This window comes from Stigmatopora nigra, chromosome 15, assembly GCF_051989575.1.
Source record: "Stigmatopora nigra isolate UIUO_SnigA chromosome 15, RoL_Snig_1.1, whole genome shotgun sequence".
NCBI classification, from domain to species: domain Eukaryota; kingdom Metazoa; phylum Chordata; class Actinopteri; order Syngnathiformes; family Syngnathidae; genus Stigmatopora; species Stigmatopora nigra.
Window position 1 is genome coordinate 9,657,107 of NC_135522.1, and position 18,119 is coordinate 9,675,225.

The 18,119-nt window shown below is 38.2% G+C and overlaps 2 protein-coding genes across 2 annotated transcripts; one reads left to right on the forward strand and one right to left on the reverse strand.

Moving 5' to 3' along the window:
• Positions 1-2,090: 2,090 nt before the first annotated feature.
• Positions 2,091-5,188, forward strand: atf4b (activating transcription factor 4b). Its single transcript, XM_077734126.1, has 3 exons — positions 2,091-2,277; positions 3,421-3,882; positions 3,971-5,188. The coding sequence occupies exons 2-3, from the start codon at positions 3,525-3,527 to the stop codon at positions 4,927-4,929; spliced, it is 1,317 nt and encodes a 438-aa protein (XP_077590252.1). The 5' UTR covers positions 2,091-2,277; positions 3,421-3,524; the 3' UTR covers positions 4,930-5,188.
• A 510-nt stretch (positions 5,189-5,698) lies between these two features.
• LOC144208853 (GTPase IMAP family member 8) lies at positions 5,699-17,707 on the reverse strand. Its single transcript, XM_077734891.1, has 7 exons — positions 17,564-17,707; positions 16,958-17,466; positions 14,825-15,389; positions 13,168-13,265; positions 12,939-13,070; positions 11,304-11,894; positions 5,699-10,168 (listed from the first exon to the last, which is right to left on the reverse strand). Exons 2-7 carry the CDS (start codon positions 16,986-16,988, stop codon positions 10,095-10,097), a joined length of 1,491 nt encoding a protein of 496 aa, XP_077591017.1. The 5' UTR covers positions 16,989-17,466; positions 17,564-17,707; the 3' UTR covers positions 5,699-10,094.
• Positions 17,708-18,119: the final 412 nt, after the last annotated feature.

Consider the following 18,119-nt stretch of genomic DNA (forward strand, 5'->3'; position numbering starts at 1 on the left):
AATCCAATTTGATGTCCTGTCATCGCCAATGAATTAAAGTACTAATTAACATTTGATAATACTTGCATTATTAGTCAGAATTGTGTTTTGAAAGAAAGCTTTAATTCCATGCCACGTCTACATTGTGAACTAAAGCGTCAGTTGACAAAAATTGTGAATCTTCAGAAAAATTGCAATTACATTTTTTTGAGATTAGTCAGCCCTACCTGCTGTCATCTTGCAGTATTAAAAACGTCGCAATTGGGACAACAATTTGCTCATCTGTGTTGAACATGTTCAAAGTTAAATCCTAATGAACTTAGAGTCCAAGTTTATCCCAGCTCACGGGTTGAGTAACAACTGTCACCTGACTAATAAGTATATTGTGGTTTTAAGTATTTTATTCCAAAACTTGAGACTAGTGCATGATTCTGATTTTGCCATCACGTGTAGCCTTGGGAAAAATGTGTATAGCACGTGTATAGTGGCATTTAGTTCCATGACACTATTTACAATATATGATAATGGGGAAACTTCTCTGTTGCACTTTTGTTACAAAAAGATTATGTACTAGTAATGACTCAATAGTTTTCTATCATGAAGTGCTTTGTTTTGGTCTTACTAAGTCTTTTTGTGGACATTTTCCTTTGTCAACCGAGGTATGTTTAAAAAAAAAGTACTTGGAGAGTGTAGTACTGGGCTATATTTTGTTTAAAAAAACAGAACAAAGTACAGTAGATTTCTACCTCTAGTTTGTATGGTTCACGCTATCCATATGCTCTGTTGCATGCTGTGCTTTATCCCCAGCTTTATTTCTTTTTTTAGTACAGCTCTCTTGAGTACTACATTGCCATGGACAGAAAGAAATTAATGAAATATATATGGATTCTTAAAATGCTTTATTGTGTTGATCTATTTCAATAAAAAATGCATATTCAGTTTGAAATGATTAAACGTAGCCTCCATTTAGTTGAATTAGTCTTTACCAGCCAGTACAGTATTGGCCCGAATATAAGACGACCCTCTCTTTTTCAAAACCCAAATTTGAAAGACTTTTTGAACACCAAATTCAATTTTTATACAGAAAATAATGACATACATCTGAAACTAATGATTATAATAATATATTTCAGAGAAAAAGCATGTTTTTGCCTCATTCAAATCATGCAAAAACCTATCACATTTTAATATCTGAACATTTAGATATGTAAACAAAAGTGCAATCCTATTTGGCGTCATTTTCAAAAAAATGTAAATTAACCAATCTGCTGTGATGTAACAAAATTGTAATAACTGCATTACCCATCATAATGTTCAGCATAAGATACATGGCGCCATCTAGCGTTGTGAATGGATATAATGTCTAGCATAATTTATGACAATTGACACTCAGTATTCTTTCAATGCAAAAAAAAAAGAAAACAATGATACTTGAATGGACAACTGCATGGTAAATATTTCTCTGTAAATGACTATGGCTGACTTGATATTACTAACCTTTTCGACTCCATATTGACTGTGACTTAACTGATTGAAAACGTTAATATTTTTTACTCGGACGGAAAGATACCAGTCCACGGACTGGTGGTTGGGGACCACTGCTCTAAATTGTCCCTAGGTATAGTTGTGAGTGTGCATTGTTGTCCGTCTCCTTGTGCCCTGCGATTGGCTGGCCACCGATTCAGGGTGTCCCCTGCCTCTGGCCCGGAGTCTGCTGGGATATGCTCCAGCACCCCTTGGGACCCTAATGAGGATAAACGGTTCAGAAATGAATGAATGAAAATAACTAAATTTACATATGGTTGATTTCTTTTTCGTAATCTAGGACAATATCATGTCTCGAAATGCAAGAGAATGTATAAAATGTGTAAATGTGATGTTAATATGAAAAATGAATAAATGTTATCTACGCAGCAAATATTTTATATTTTGTGTCCGTGTTTACTTGCATATAATAAATCGTGTAACATAGTTCATATTCAAGTTTTACTTATACCATAACTCAGCAGCAAGTAATGAACACTATTAGACATTATAGTCCTTAGCGTAGTAATCACTAACACACATATTGCGGAAGGATACAGGGCGGAAAACTGTTGCACTGCAGCCATTCACTCAATGCGTCTAATCGCCATTTTGTCTAGCAAACAGCCAACAGCTAAGCAGTATTGTGACATTCCCGGACATCGGCCTATATTTGCCGAAATGGCAGTCTGAAAGTGCAGCGATTCAGCAGCAGCCAGCAAAACAGTGCATCAAGCCAGTGCACTGAATTACTTCAAATTCAGCAAAAATGTCGTAAGTATTTTTATTAATTAAATCGATACCGTGTGTTCAACCTCGCTTGACTGCCCTTCCGGGAAAGGTCGTGGTAATACAGACAATGTAGATAATGTAGTATAGATATAATAAACACTTATTATTTAGTGTGATAATTCTTTACGTGGATATGAATCTCTTTACAAATTAAAAAAAAAACGGATTCATAATGGCTGACGCAACATCAGACATAGGGAAGCAATGGTTTGATATTATTTACCACGTGGCTTTAGCATAATTAGCTGTAGTTCACATTAACCAGTTTTAAAATTGTATTGTTTTTTGTTATAAACATATTTTGTCGACGTGAACGTCGAACAAGATATTTTCCTTGTGTTAAAATGGCGGCTTTAGCGGGGGAGGGGATTTCTCTGTCCTCATGTTACCGACGTGTGACGTCAAAATTGAGATCACGCGTGATTTTCAGCTATTTCGTCCGCAGCGTAGGAGGCAGCATAATGGGGAAAATGTCTACAATAAAATTTAAAAGGGCGTACCAATATTCTCGTCATATTTACCAAAATAATGAACTTAGGCATGGACTCCTTATCTCCTAATCAGTTTTATTTCCAAACAAGATTTTAAAATCAATATAAGGAAAATAAGGTCAGTATTTTCCCCCTGCGATTGCCTCAATTTATTAAGCTTATTTTTCCCGTTTCTGTCTTAAACATGTTACATGAGTTATATACTTTACACATCTTGACCATAATGATTTCCAACATTAACATCTGATTCTTGTTCTTTAAAACGGGAAATGAAAGATGAAAGCAACAAAGGGCAAATCCTAGTACTTCGTTCATGAAGAACCCGCATTAACTGGTGGATTAAAGTTTTACAAAATCTGCAGCGTCCTGAACTTAAATTACTTCAAACATTAAAAACACATCATCCGATTCTTATACTTAAAAGTGGCTAATGAAAGCAACAAATGACAAAATCTCTATTTTGATTGTGAGGAAAGCATTAACTGACAGTTTGAAGTTTACTGCCGCCATCTAGTGGCAGAGCAGGAGAAGAGCTCGACTCCCCCAAACTATTTGATCTAACCATGAGTTATACATGAAAATCTCCCTCAAGGCAAAATGTAGTTTGACCCAAATGCAACCCTTCTTTTTCCAGGTTCCACGTGGAAACCCTCAGCACTGCTGCAAGCGACAGCAAGAAAGATTTTGGCACCCGCCGAACATTGTCACGCACTCCTTTTGTGACCAACAATAGCCACTATGACCATGATGATGACAAACTCACTGTTTGGCCTGGAAGACATGGAGGCCCTTCTATGGGAGCCTTCCTTTCCCATGGCTGACGCTGCGGGCTCCGTTTCAGTTCACCCTGATCAAGAGGACCATCGCCAAGGAGGACGGACCTCGACGGATGGAGCCGCGGCACCACTGTCACCCTTCAGCTCCTCATTTGTTTCTTCCTCCTCTTCCTCTCCCCCTCCCTTTTATTCACCCCCTCACTCACCACAGAACGTCCTCCAGGGGAAAACTGGAACCTCATCCGACCCACTCCCATTCCCCTTTTTGGTCCGATCTGGGCAGTCGAGAGAGAGCGAACTGGTCTTGACTGACAGCAAAGGTAGTCGTCTTGAAATGTTCTAACAGGCTTGTTTGATTGACTCCTGTCTTAGTGCCACATTTCTAATTTTGTACCATGTTACCCTCAGATGACATGTTTGGGACCTTGGACTGGATGGCTGAAAGGGTGGACCTGAGTGACTTTGACCTGGATTCTCTGATAGCCGATTGTGGTCCTAATGAAGAGTCTTCCAGTGATCCAAATGACATCCTGGCCTCCCTCGATTTTCCCAACGAGCTTGACACGCTCCCCATCGCTTCTCTGTCAAGTCTTGCTCCTCCCTCAGATCTCCCCCACCCCCCTTTAATGGCTACTGATCCAGACATCTCGGTAAAACCGAAATCATCCCACAGCAACGCAGGCGATGTTCCCTCCCCCGCTGCCCCCATCCCAGAACCCGAAGAGGAGATGGAGATCAAATGGGAATCCACCTCTGACCCCCCAAGCCCTTGCTCCCCCCCATCCGACAACACTCCCTCAACTTCCCCTGCATACACCCTGGACCTAGGTAGTGAGGTGGATGTTCCTATGAATGAGGTGAAACCAGAAGCCACCGTGGTCCCCCAGGTCCAAAGAATTGTGCTTTCACTTTCACCAACGCGAATTGTCCTTGTGCTTGCTCCTAAAGATGACGTCAGGGTCACCGGTGCCGTATCCACGCGGTCCAACGTTAGCCATTCTTCTTCCCTAGCTAAGTCCTCCAGAGTCCAACCATACCCCAGTCCCAAAGAAAAAGAAACTCCGCCCTCCCCCACTCTTAAAGTAAAGTCTTCCCCCGCAACTGAAAGAGAAACTCCGAAGGCGCCAAGGAACCGAAAATTTAAGAAAATGGAACAGAATAAGACGGCGGCCACTCGTTACAGGCAGAAAAAAAGGGCAGAGCAGGACGCCCTACTGATTGAGCACTCCGTGTTGGAAAGGAAGAACGTGGAGCTACAGGAGAAGGCCGAATCTATGGCGAGAGAGATTGAGTACCTTAAAGAGCTCATGGAAGAAGTCCGCATGGCAAAAATGAAAAGTGGACAGGTTGTGGAATCGTGTGTTTGAGAAATCATACGCTCATTGTTTTTTGTCTCTTGCTAAATTAATATTTTATGTGATCAACGCACATATTCTGTATTCCACATATAGCACATACTGAGTATCTCCTAACATTTATTGTTCAAATGTATTCCAAGAGTAGCTCCTGGTAAATTCTGCTACATATTCTGTTTTGATTGTTTCTCTGGGCCTCAGTTTCTTTATAGTTGGTCCTTTTAAAATGTGTATTCCTAAATAAAACATGTATTATGACTAAAGATGCCAATTAAGTAGTACTTGATTTTTCGGAGTCACACCCACTAGATTTGCACATACCAAGGAAACAAGTACATTTTTGGCAAGTGGTGTCATATAATGGCATATAAAAAGCCTAAATAATAAAATAAAAACCTAACATCAAAATTTGATTGATGACAGGCATATTCAGTAATCCTTTGAATACCACAGTTAAAGTAGACCAAACATGGCCACGATAATCAAAAAATCACTAAGTAGGTACTCTATTATAAGTAATTTTTTTCCAGTGCTGAGTCCTAATAGCAAGAGTGGCTTCTGCTTGGGAATTTCAGTGTGTATTTTCACATTTTTATGAAAGTAGAAATATATATATATATATATTTATAATTAATAGCGGAAAAAAATGCAAAGTAGTGAATTTGCGACAATGAAGATGTAATAATCGAGGGATTACTGTATGGCACAGGATTAATATGAAATATACATGATAAAGAAGATCAAAAAGCTGCAACCAATATGAAGGAAAACAAGCAATATCATATCAGTATAGTTTATTGTATGGCTGACAAAGCGCTGATGATGTCACCACCCTTAAGAGGAACACAAAGGGGAACAAGTAACATCACTGACCTAAGAAGTGGCATAATTTACAAAGTGCAAATGCTTCACTATATAGCGACAGTGGAACATAGTTTACACTGTAAATATTACAATGCGTATACAATAAAGCCGCAGAGGAGCACTCCCGAATGAACCATTGAAACATCCACCAATCAAACTGTTGAGTCATGCTTATAAATGCTGCAGTGGGGTACGCAATCACATGAAGCACAGTCACTAAAGCATAGACAGAAGCATAGTCAGGGTATTCTATCTCGACACCCCCCTAAAATATTTTACTGCGCGCCTGAGGAAGTAAGTCACATAAACACCTCTAGCCCTTTATAGGGCAAGTGACTCATTTTGATTTAATCTCATTTCTGAACCGCTTTATTCTCAGTAGGGTCGTGGGGGGTGCTGGAGCCTATTCCAGCTAATTGCGTTCCAGAGGCGAGGGACACCCTAAATTAGTGGCCAGCCAATCATCGATCACAATGAGACAAACAACCATTTATGCTCACCTTCATACCTAGTGGCAATTTAGAGTGTCCAATCAGCCTACCATGTGTGTCTTCGTAACGTAGGAGGAAACTGGAGTACCCGGAGAAAACCCGTGCAGGCCCAGAGAGAACATGCATACTCCACACAGGTGGACCAAACTGGATTTGAACCCGGGTCCCCCACTGTGAGGGCGACGCGCTAACCACTCATCTGCCCCATTCTTTTAAAAATATAATTCAACTTATATTGCAAATATTGATTGGGTACTCACTCATACACACACTTATCTACCCTATATTTTTTATTTTTAAGTTCTTACATATCCAAACATGATTTTCCTTCAGTAAGAGTTGACAGCAATGCTACTTTTAGGTGTTGTATTAGGTAGCCAATACAGTTTATTTATTGTTATTTTTTTACATTAATATCTTCTGTTCTTTCTTTCCCACTGTACCTTAAAACGATTTTCTGACCAGCTGCTTTTTTTCTGAATAAATCAGACATAAACGATCACACTGGAAATACACCGAATTCCCATTTGGCACATCTGCATAAAAAGATCCCCATTTTTGTTAAAATAAAAATATATGTTTTAATATTATTTATACTGTATACATATTTTCATGAACAAACTAAATGGTGAATTAATAAAATGTTGAGAAAAACAGAAATACACTCTAGTTCTCCCTCAATAATACTGAACTGAACGTCAACTCGATTTCATGTGGGCCGGACCATTTTAGATATAATATTAAGATTATTTTTTATAAATGGATTAAATGAACTGGATTAAAGGACCTGAACATTCAGTTTTTTATCGATCTAAAACAATGTTTATTTTAGCTTTTTTTAAAATATATTTTTAGATTTTACAAAATGATTTTTGAACTAAAAAAACAGAAAAAAATGGATTAAAAAATTAAAATTATTGATTTAAAAGGGGGAAAAATCTGGAAATTTAATATACATCTATACTCTTCATTTTAATTTGATCCTAAAACAGAAAGTCGGCACTCATCATTTACTTTCCCGGGCCACACAAAATAATACGGCGCGCCATATTTGGCCCCCGGGCCGCCACTTTGACACAGGTGGGTTAACCTATTATGTAATATTTCTTATTTTATTATTTATTTGCTTGCAGGTGTACAAAAAGTTTAGAGATGTGATGTCAGACAAGACATTTATACATGGCTTTGTCATCAAATCTCTGGAAATTCATGCAGTATTTTAACATGCCTCAGACTGCTGGATATATCTTTATATATATATATCTTGTATTTTCAGGGCTGCTGATTTATTCTAGGCGTAAAAAAAGTAGCTTGGTAGCCCTATTTTGTAGCTCCGGTGATTCATGAGGTTATGTGGTTTTAGTAGCATGCGAAAAGCTTGACATATTCTATAGGAAACAGCCCTCGCAAAAAAAGACTGTACTTCCACAATCACGCTTTGATGCTGAGGCACGAGCGTAGTTGAACTAGTCAATAAATACAGCACAAATGTTGTATCCAGGCATGGATTTGATTTAAAAGTATTGACCTATTTGTTTTTGCACAAACATAGGTCACCAGAAATCTGTTGTCATTGGCTAAAATGGGATTATGCACTCTTGGTGATAGTAATGTTAATGGAAGATATTTTGTTGTGTTATATTTCAGTCTTATTGGTTTCAATGGCAGGCAATGAGTTAATTTTGCGTCACTTCCTTGTTATTATTTTTAGGGTACTTTTGAGTCACTTGATGTTGATTTTAGGTCAATTTGGGTCGCTTTCTGTATATTTGGAATCATTTACTATTGATTTTTGGGCATTTTCTGGTCACCTTGCAATTCATTGGTTACTTGCTGTAGATTTTGAGCATTTCCTGATGATTTTAGAGCATTATTTCCTATTAATTTTAGGGTAATTAGAGGATTTTTTCAAAAAATAATGACCACCAATGGAGAAACAGTGAAAGAGTTAACATTGGATTTTTTAAAAAGCTTTTTTTTTAAATTTGTATTGATTGATAGAGTTAAAATTTAAAATGACTGCAGACATGACTTTATTTATGACATAATTCATTTAAAGGACTATTTTGATGTATACTAACACAAAACGATCAAATAAACTAAAACCAAAGCACAAAGACTTTCTATTTAGTTGCTTCAAAGCAGCATTTTTTTAAAATTAATGTCTGCAGTATTTCAATCTGCATAACAAAGGTGACTTTTCCTTAGAGGTGCCAGATTTTACCCAAGAAAAAATTCCCCAATTTTTAACCACTCAGGATTTGTAGTTCTCATAAATTGATCTGCTTTCATGTGCAAAGTCAAGTCAAGATGTTTCCTTATGATGCCTTTGATTCAAAGGAGTCAAAGATCAGGCGATAAAGAATTGACGCTCTTCCCGTAAATGAAAGCAATAATAAAAGAAGGAAACGTTCCTTAAGTTAGTCCTTGTGCACACGTAGCAGGGCTTTTTTTTCAAAACAAGTATACTTTGCCCCCTCTATCAAGAAAAAAAAGTATAAGTACACAATACATGATCATCCATCCATACACAAGCACATGAATATAATATTATGCATTCAGTTTTGATCCTGAAAAAAGGCCGGCTATAATGACTATATGGCACTATGACAATTATTGATATATGGGTAAGGAAATCAGTTTATGATATTCAGTGAAACAAGTGTTAAAAAGAAAAAGTATTTCCAAATAGAAAGATTTTTTGGCACTTTTGCGTGCAATCCATCAAAAAATATTTCAGTTCAACAGTCAAAATGATGAGTTTAACATAAGACACTATTCTAGAAGAACGTTTTTGATCTAATGGAAGCAACTTATTGATTGCATTAACAAACAGCGAGATATCAATTTTTTATAGCATATTGATAACCTGTTTTATAAGATAATAACATCAACATATGGATATATTTTACTGTTAAGGCTTGACTTGTTAAACCATTTGAATTAAAACCAAGTCATAATTTATTGCAGCTTCCGATAAACAAGTAGGCAAGTTCTTGTGTTTTACCTTATTAATAAAAAAAATCAGTTAAACACAATAAAGCAGTGACGAATTATGATAATAATAAAAATAAAAAAAATATGTCTGTGTTCTTAAGAAGGGAGCAGCATCTTAGCTTTTTAAAAACTATCAACAAAAAGGAGCACCTGGTCTAGAAGTAGCATCAAAACCTTTAAGCGGACTGTTAATGAACCAAAACACAAGTCGGATAATTAACATATCAGAGTATTTCATTTAAAAAAATGTAAATCTCTGAGTATTAAATGTATAAACGCAGAATTCAAAATCTTGACTTTGGTCGTAGGCTTTTCTTAACCATAATAAGCAAAATGTGACTTTATGTGTGGATCAGTCAAACAGTAGAAATTATTTTATTGAAATTTTTTTGGGCGAAATGCCCTGCTATGTGTGGACAAGGCTTTATTCCTGTCGTAGACGTGAGAGACAACAAGCTGCCTTGTCCAGATAATGTCATTTTAGACAGATCCTTTCGTGAGTGAAGGGATTAGACTTAAAATACGCTAGATGGCTTCATCTTTCCTCACATTTTCAACTATAAATCTTGACAGTATATGGATGCAACATGAGGTTACAAGTTAAATATATTCATGGAACATTTCCTTCATAAGAGTGCTCAAATGTGATCCTCTCATCCAATACCCATAAGTAGTGTTTTTCCTCAGAGCTACTCACGATTAAACCTTTTTTTTCTTCTTCTAGTATTAGAATAGGCGAGGCGGAAGGTACATGAGGTTAGTTTTTGTCCTGTTGGACGCAGAAAAAGAGTAAACACGCACATGACCTCTTTGCTTTTGTCTTCTTCACTGAACTTGGCACCCTCGACAGTCGTCCTCTGGCTCAGTGTTGTCCGATGAGTAAGAACTCTCCTCGCTCACTGTTAAAAACGAGCCAATTAGATTATACAAGGCATCAAATCACACTGTAATACAGATAAAGCTTTTTTTTCACGGCATGTCATGACACTCTTCACATGCAATATTTTTTCTTTTATCCTGTTAAACCAAGGGTGTCAAACTCAGGTTGGTTCGCAGGCCGCTTTAACGTCAACTTGATTTCACGTGGGCCAGACCCTATTAGACATAATATTTAGATTGTTTATATAAATATGGATTAAAAGACCAAGATTAAAAATCCTGAATATTCAGTTTTTTATAGATATAAAACAATGTTTATTTTTGCTTTTTTTTATATATTTTTAGATTTTACAAAATGATTTTTGAAACTAAAAACACAGAAATTATGTATTAAAAGATTACAATTATGGATTTAAAAGGGGGAGGATCAGGAAATTTAATATACATCTATACTCATCGGTACTCGGGCGATTCGCCTAAAGACGTTTTGCCGACGGACGTCTGGCCACATCCGTTCAGGAAGCACATGTATCAAAGTGCAACACACAAGATGCCATCCCTCCTAGTCAAAATGGATGAGACGTCTAGCACTGTCACTGCCAGCCACTTAGTTTACATTAACACACATGTCAAAGTGGCGGCACGGGTGCCAAATCTGGCCCGCCGCATCATTTTGTGTGGCCCAGGAAAGTAAATCATGGGCGCCGACTTTCTGTTTTAGGAGGAAATTAAAATGAAGAGTATAGATGTATATTAAATTTCCTAATTTCCCTCCTTTTAAATCAATAATTCTAAATTTTAAATCAATTTTTTCTGTGTTTTTAGTTCAAAAATAATTTTGTAAAATCTAAAAATATATTTAAAAAAAAGCTAAAATAAACATTGTTTTAGATCTATAAAAAAACTGAATATTCACTGTTTTTAATCCAGTTCTTTTAATCCATTTATAAAAAAAAAATCGAAATATTAAATCTAAAATGGTCCGGCCCACATGAAATCGAGTTGACGTTAACGCGACCCACAAACCAACCGAGTCCGACACCCCTGTTCTAAAGGCATGCTCAATTGAGTTTTTGGATCAGATGTGATAATACATGCACTCCTGCAGGATTAACTGCCTTAAATGTATAGCAAAGATAAAATTGCAAGACTTACACCACTCGGTTTGAACAGGGAGGAAGGCTTTGTCCCCATTCTCCCTGATCATCTCTTCAATCCTATCCAGGAGATTTGAGACACTCTTATCCTTGCCAGGAGTCTTACTGTCCAAGACATGGTAATAGTTACCACAGTACTCCAGCAATCTTTGTAGTTCCCGTCCACCTCTGAGTATGTGCTCCTCGATGGGGGTGCGGCCTAGCCAGTCGCCACAACTAAACAGCACCATGGTGTGGAGGCAGGCACCGTCCCCAAAAAGATTCTCAATGTGAGCCAAAAGTGTTCTTCTTTTCCTGGCGGTGAGGGAGGAGACGACCGGGAGGACAAGTAATAGCGTGTGGGGTCCTGGTCGCAGAAGGGCTGCACCACGTTGCGATTCTTGACGGATGCGCTTGGGTGTGCGGCGTACTGAAAACCAGTCCCAACCCGGAGTGTCGACGATGGTGACCCGCCGACCGGATACGAGTGCCTGCCTGCGGAGACAGAGATCTGTCTCCTGGCCCGACTCAAAAAAACGGCGGCCCAAGATGGTGTTTCCAACAGAGCTCTTTCCAACACCTTTCCAGCCTAACAACAGCAACCTCAGTTCTGCCAAAAGAGGTATGGGAGCAGAAATAAGTAAATATAATTGAGTTATCAATGCACATCATGATGAATCAAGGACCATCCTCTTGGATTTTAATAATAAGTCAGAGTGGTTAGCGTGCCTCGCTGTTCTGATATCAAGGGTTCAACCCCACGCCTTGTGTGGAGTTTGGGCTGATTGAACACTAAATTCTCCATAGGTGTGCGTGTCATTCATCATTAGTCTATGTCTGCCCTCCGATTGGCTGGCAGCTAGTTCAGGGCTGCTTTCTGATTATAGTGACATGGAATAGGCTCTAGCACCCCTGTGACCTTCGTGGGGTTAAGCAGCGTAGAAGAAGAATGAATGTCAAAACAAGATAAAGGACAAATATAACAAATACTTCATGCTCTAAAATATAATTACCTCCAATTTAACAATATATACCACCATTTGGTTACAAGTGGAAAATTTTACATTAATTTGATATAAAAAAACAACAGTTATATAGTATCTATTCTAAATATTGTGGTGTGTTGTTAATTTAACCATTAATTCTTAAGGTTTTTCATATTTTTGGGGGAAATATATCATTCTGGGAAACACAGCTGTGAGTATTTTACCATAAATTCAATGTTTTGATTAATTTTGTTATGGTATACCCGAGAAAAAAGTATTTGAAACAAAGGAATATAAATTAATGGGAAAAATTTAGGTTGTAAAAATAACTTCAGTCCTCATCAGTGCCCTTGTTTACCAATCACAAAATAACGGATTATACTACTATGATGAATGAAATACGGGTTATAACAATTGTGACATGCACAGCGACATTTAATCATTGCATTTATCTCATCCCTACGAATTATTTTATCCATGCTGGAAGAGAACCAGGAAACCATAGTCCACCTTAGTGTGAGCCAACAACGGCTGGGACTTTTCACCTTTCTATGATTGAGTGCTAACAATTTTCCTCTCCACGGGCAGCAGTGAAATGCAAGCGTGTGCATTTTCTCACTTATTCATGGTCATCGCACACAATAAAACACACAAACAGATCCTCATACCTCTGGGAGGACCTCCAATCATCTGCTCTCTCTGTCGAGCATGCTCTTCCATCCTCATCCTCTCTTCATCCAGTGCTCTTCTGGCCTGCTCCTCCTCTAACAAAATCAACTCATTCACCTCAAAGTACCAACCTGTACAAAAGCAGCAGCCATTCAAATTACAATGACATAAGTATATAGTGAAACACAGAAAAAAACTAGACAAATATTGATGTTGCTATCAACAAACCTTGGTTGTCAGTGATCATTTCTTCCACTTTTTCCATTAACTCAGGTACCTGTGTATTTTCCTCTGTATCTTTCCAGCTGTTATCAAAAGCATGGTACCTGCAGGTAGAATAAAGGAATTGGAACTCAACCAAAAGCCACATTTGCTAGTAGTAATACTATTTTGCTGTTAGTGTTTAACTGAATTTAACTCAGGCATCTGAGTAAACAATTTCTTGTCTTCAGTAGTGAAATCCACATGGAATTCATTGTTTTCGGAACCGTTTTTTTTTTGTACAAGCTGTGAAATCGTTTTTTTTTTTATTACTCAGCTGATATAAGCACACACACACACACACACACACACACACACACACACACACACACACACACACACACACACACACACACACACACACACACACACACACACACACACACACACACAAAAGCATTTCAAACAAGCTTAAGGGATTGTTTACTCTGCAGGAGAATCTTGTTCTTGTGAGCTACTCTGAAGAGAAAGCTTAAATGCCATTGACAGCGTTAGATGTCATATCCATTTAAAGTGAGCAGGCTTAAAATTGATTAAATAAAAAACCTCAAGAATCACATGATTGGATGTCTAATGTCTATTTTCTGAGTAAACCATTTGTCTATGTATAATTTATACTAAGGTTGTCTCGATCACATAATTGAACATCTGAGTCTGAGTCACCGAATCTTGTAAGTAGAACTAGTAAGTATTGATCAGATACTGACAAGAAAAAAGTACATTCCAATCTAAAATATTTCCATATACTATAGACATTATAGTCCCTGCATTAAGACTGTTAACTTCCCACAATAGTTAACATAACACTCTTATTAGTGGTATTTACCTCTGCCAATTTGAAGCCCATAGTAACCACAACCAATAAATAACTACACATCTTAAACCTCAATCATTTTCACCTAAATCCAAATGTCTGAAAATGACGTGATTGGTTTGTATTCATACAACAGTACTTTTGGAATCATATACATTTTAACAGTCTTCTAACAATAATGCTACAGACCAAATAAATAACAACAAAAATCTGCATAGAATATAAATTTACTAGTATAGTATTGTTAATAAGGCCAGGCAGTGACTTTTCACTAACTCAGCCTCAGCAGAAAATATATATATTCCAAGAAAACTGCTATTATGACAAAGTCTGATTCCAGTCACAAGCCGTGAAAAGAGGAAACATTAAACCATCACTGTCTAGTGCTATACCACTTGATCAAAGAGGCCAGATCCATTAGTAAAAAGAACATTCCAAGATATCTGATAGCCTCGCCTGTGTTATATAAACACATCATACTGGTTGAGGGATGGTACTGATACTTCCTTTAAATATTCACTTGCAAAGGCCGAGGAAAATTAGCCAGTACTCCTTATGATACAGTGCGCCTTATAATACAGTGCGCCTTATATATGGAAAAATGTCATTCATTGAGGGTGCTGCTTATAATGCGGTGCGCCTTATAGTCGTGAAAATACGGTACATTCATAAATACATATACTATTTGTAAGTAAATTAGCATGACACTTTTTGCCATTTTTGTAGGTGGCATGTATTAATTACTAATATAAAATATGTACTTCTTGTGCCTGGTAGACTTGTTTTACAGGAAGAAGGCCAATAATATACCTGCTTCCGCATCTTTCCACCAGCCATTGCAGGGCATCTCCTGTGTTTGCGATGTGCTCTTCAATGAAGACCCCTTTCTGTAACTTGTCAATTCCAGTAAAGAGCACCATGGAGTATCTCCAAGTACCTCCCCCTAAGGCCCCGAGTTGCTCTTCCGCAGCTCTCCTCTCGGTGTCAGTGAAAGGCTGCGTGACGGACACCGCCAACAAAATTGCGTGAGGTCCAGGTGGGCAGAGGATGGCTCCCATGCAGGGTCCCTCACTGTCAAGGCTTGGAGGGGGTCTCGGAAGGCTCTCTGACTGTGCGCCACTGTTTCCATTATCATCTGTTTCGGTGTCATCCTCCGGGTGGCTGGGGATAAGCCACGGAGGCGTATCTACTACTGTGACTCGACGTCCGAAGATCTCCGTTTGACCCACATTGCTATGAGTCGTTTCTGTCCCAGCGTCAAAGACTTCTTCTCCCAGAATAGTGTTAGCTGAGGAGGTCTTACCAGATTTATGGCCCCCTAGGATCAGCAGCCGGCGTTCAGGAGGGTGACGACCCCTGCTGTCCCCTGCAGAAACTAAACGACACCAATAAGAGAGAGTTAAACTCACTTCCTTTGATTAATACCAATAAATACCCTTAAGTACTTTCTGTTTTTATTCATTCATTCATTTTCATATGGGCCTCAGGCGAGGGACACCCTGAATTAGTGGTTAGCCAATCGCAGAGCACAAGGAGACGCTCATACTCATACGTAGGTGCATTTTAGGTTGCCCCCAACCTGGGTTCGAATCCTCGATCCTAGAACCGTGAGGCCGAAGTGCTAAACACTTTCTCACTAGGTTGCCCTGTTTCATTTTATTCCTTTTTATTATAATTTTTAAATTGTTTTTAACTAAATTATGATTTATGGACATTTTTTATAAATTGATTAAAATAACTGGATTAAAATCCCGGAATATTCAGTTTTTTATAGATCTAAAACAATGTTTATTTTGGCTTTTTAAAAATACATTTTTCGATTTTACAAAATGATTTTTGAACTAAAATCACAGAAAAAAATGATTAAAAAATTACCACTATCGATTTAAAAGGGGGAAAATCTGGAAATTGAATAAAAATCTATACATTCACTTTAATTTCATCCTAAAACAGAAAGTCGGCACTCATGATTTACTTTCTCGGGCCACACAACATGATGCGGCGGCCCAGATTTGGCCCTCGAGCCGGCACTTTGACACGTGTGTTAAGGTAAACAAAGTGGCTGGCATTGACAGCGCTAGACGTCTCATCCATTTTGACTAGGAGGGATGATAGCTTGTGTTTAATTTGGTGTAATCGTTTCGATTTGATTTTGCACTCTTGGTAGACATGGTCATGGTAAGTATTTTAGCACTTTTGTTGTCAACTCATTGGCAGCCATTGATGATTTTACATTTTTTCATCCCTGAATCGGACGTCCAGTGCTGTCAAATGCAGTGAAACATGAGCTTTCACAGCCAGTCTTCCTTGTTTCAAAAAACTGAATTTCTAATGTTGTCACTGGGTTAAGTGACATGCAGCTATCCAATATTTCCAAATCTAATTTCAGGATGATTTCTAGGCATAATAGTACACTACTCTGTCTTAAAGTTGGTTATGTTGGCACTGAATTGAGAGCCAAATATGTCTATTTCTCATAGTTTTTGTTTTCTGGATCCTAAACTTTTTTCTCTAATTTTCTTCTCACCCTTCCCTCTGTATCAATGTTCCCAGAATGCAGTTTTTTTTCTTTTTCTTGTCTCATAAGGAATATGGGTCACAGAGGAGGAACCTTGAACGCCTTCCAGGGAGTGCGTCATTTGAACAAATGTGAATTTTCCAATTAAAAGTTGCAAGAGAAAGCTACACATTGAGATGAGTTATCAACGCTGAAAAAAAGGGGATACACACTCCCTCTGCAGGGGTGATTAAACGGTGGGGTGTTACAGAAAGGAGAAGGAGGTATATATATTGACCCGTCCGGCACTCTCCTTGCTGGACGCATGAGGACTAAAGCAACAGTTTTTCAGAATTGCAGATGACAGGCAATTGTATTGAACATTTCAAACCTAAATTCATTGACTGGATAAGAAGGTGTAGGATGAAGGATGAAAGCACACCTACCAGTGTCAGAGGCAGAGGACACAGCAGCCATTTTGTGTGTAGAACCTCTGGCTTCCTCCTCCTCAGCCCCCCGCCGACGTCTCCTTCTTGCCTCCACCGTGGATTCCTCTTGTAGCCCCTTCAGAGAGAGGCACGGGCTGCGATGGTTCCTGAGCAGGGTGGAGAGGGCTGGCAACTCAAGCGCTTTTCCGCTCTGACCCTCATTCTACCGCAGCGTAGCCCTCTCTGGTCTCCCCCCTCTCTCTACGCCCGCTGCCATTCAAACTCTCCCCCCACTTTTTTTTGGGTAATCTTTTAACCCTTTGTCCAAATGTTTTCTGTCATCGCTTTCTGTTTTTTATCCTACTTTTTTTGGGCTGTTTCAGCATTAATTTTGTCTCAGGAATCTATCGGAGTAGATTGAGTTAGGATTTTGTAAGAGTGTAGTCCTTCTTTGGAGCAGAAATTACAGCATGCCTCATCATATTGTAGAAGGGTACGCTGTTGCTGAGCAGCAGCATCATCAGCATCTGTGAGCAGAGGATGCAGACTGCAGTCAGGATGATAGAAAGATGGATAGACAGAGGGAGAGAAAAAGCGGGTGTGAGTTAAAAGAAGCGAGAATACCTTTTTTTCACGCAGATGAGTGCATCCTACAGCTGCTGCATCAAACCCAACTATTTATACGAAGCCTGCAGACAGATGACGTACATCACATGAATAAATTCTGACGATCATGTAAAATGCATACACGGCTACGTTACATAACATACGCACAGACATGAACTATGTCAGCTTCATTGAATGCAGTGTCTTTTAACATGCACTGTTTTATGAAAAACATAAAAAGGACACAAATGATCTACTTGCTGATTAAAATATGGGCTGTGACGTCACATAGCGTACCGTGGATTTGTTTGGATTCCATCCTTTATTTAATTTTTAGTCGAACATAATTTCTATGGACATTAAAATACGTTTTTTTTTTGCAGAAAAAAATAAATTCCACATCAAAATTATTATTATTTTTAAAAAGTAGACAAGAAAGAATTAATTCACTTGCCTAGAGTTTACCTTTCTAAATGATCTATTTATCATGCCAGTATAGATGAAAATCTAAAAGGACTGATTTATGTATTTTACCAAACATAACGTTATTTTATGTATTTCGCTAATTTAATGC

Excerpts from the sequence above, each read along its gene's own strand:
- atf4b (XM_077734126.1), top strand. The coding sequence starts at position 3,525 with ATGACCATGATGATGACAAACTCACTGTTTGGCCTGGAAGACATGGAG. Across the intron at positions 3,883-3,970 it reads GGTCTTGACTGACAGCAAAG|ATGACATGTTTGGGACCTTG; the intron begins GTAGTCGTCTTG and ends TGTTACCCTCAG.
- LOC144208853 (XM_077734891.1), bottom strand. The coding sequence starts at position 16,988 with ATGGCTGCTGTGTCCTCTGCCTCTGACACTG. Across the intron at positions 13,266-14,824 it reads GTGGAAAGATGCGGAAGCAG|GTACCATGCTTTTGATAACA; the intron begins GTATATTATTGG and ends TTCTACCTGCAG. Across the intron at positions 10,169-11,303 it reads CCCTGTTCAAACCGAGTGGT|TGAGCGAGGAGAGTTCTTAC; the intron begins GTAAGTCTTGCA and ends CGTTTTTAACAG.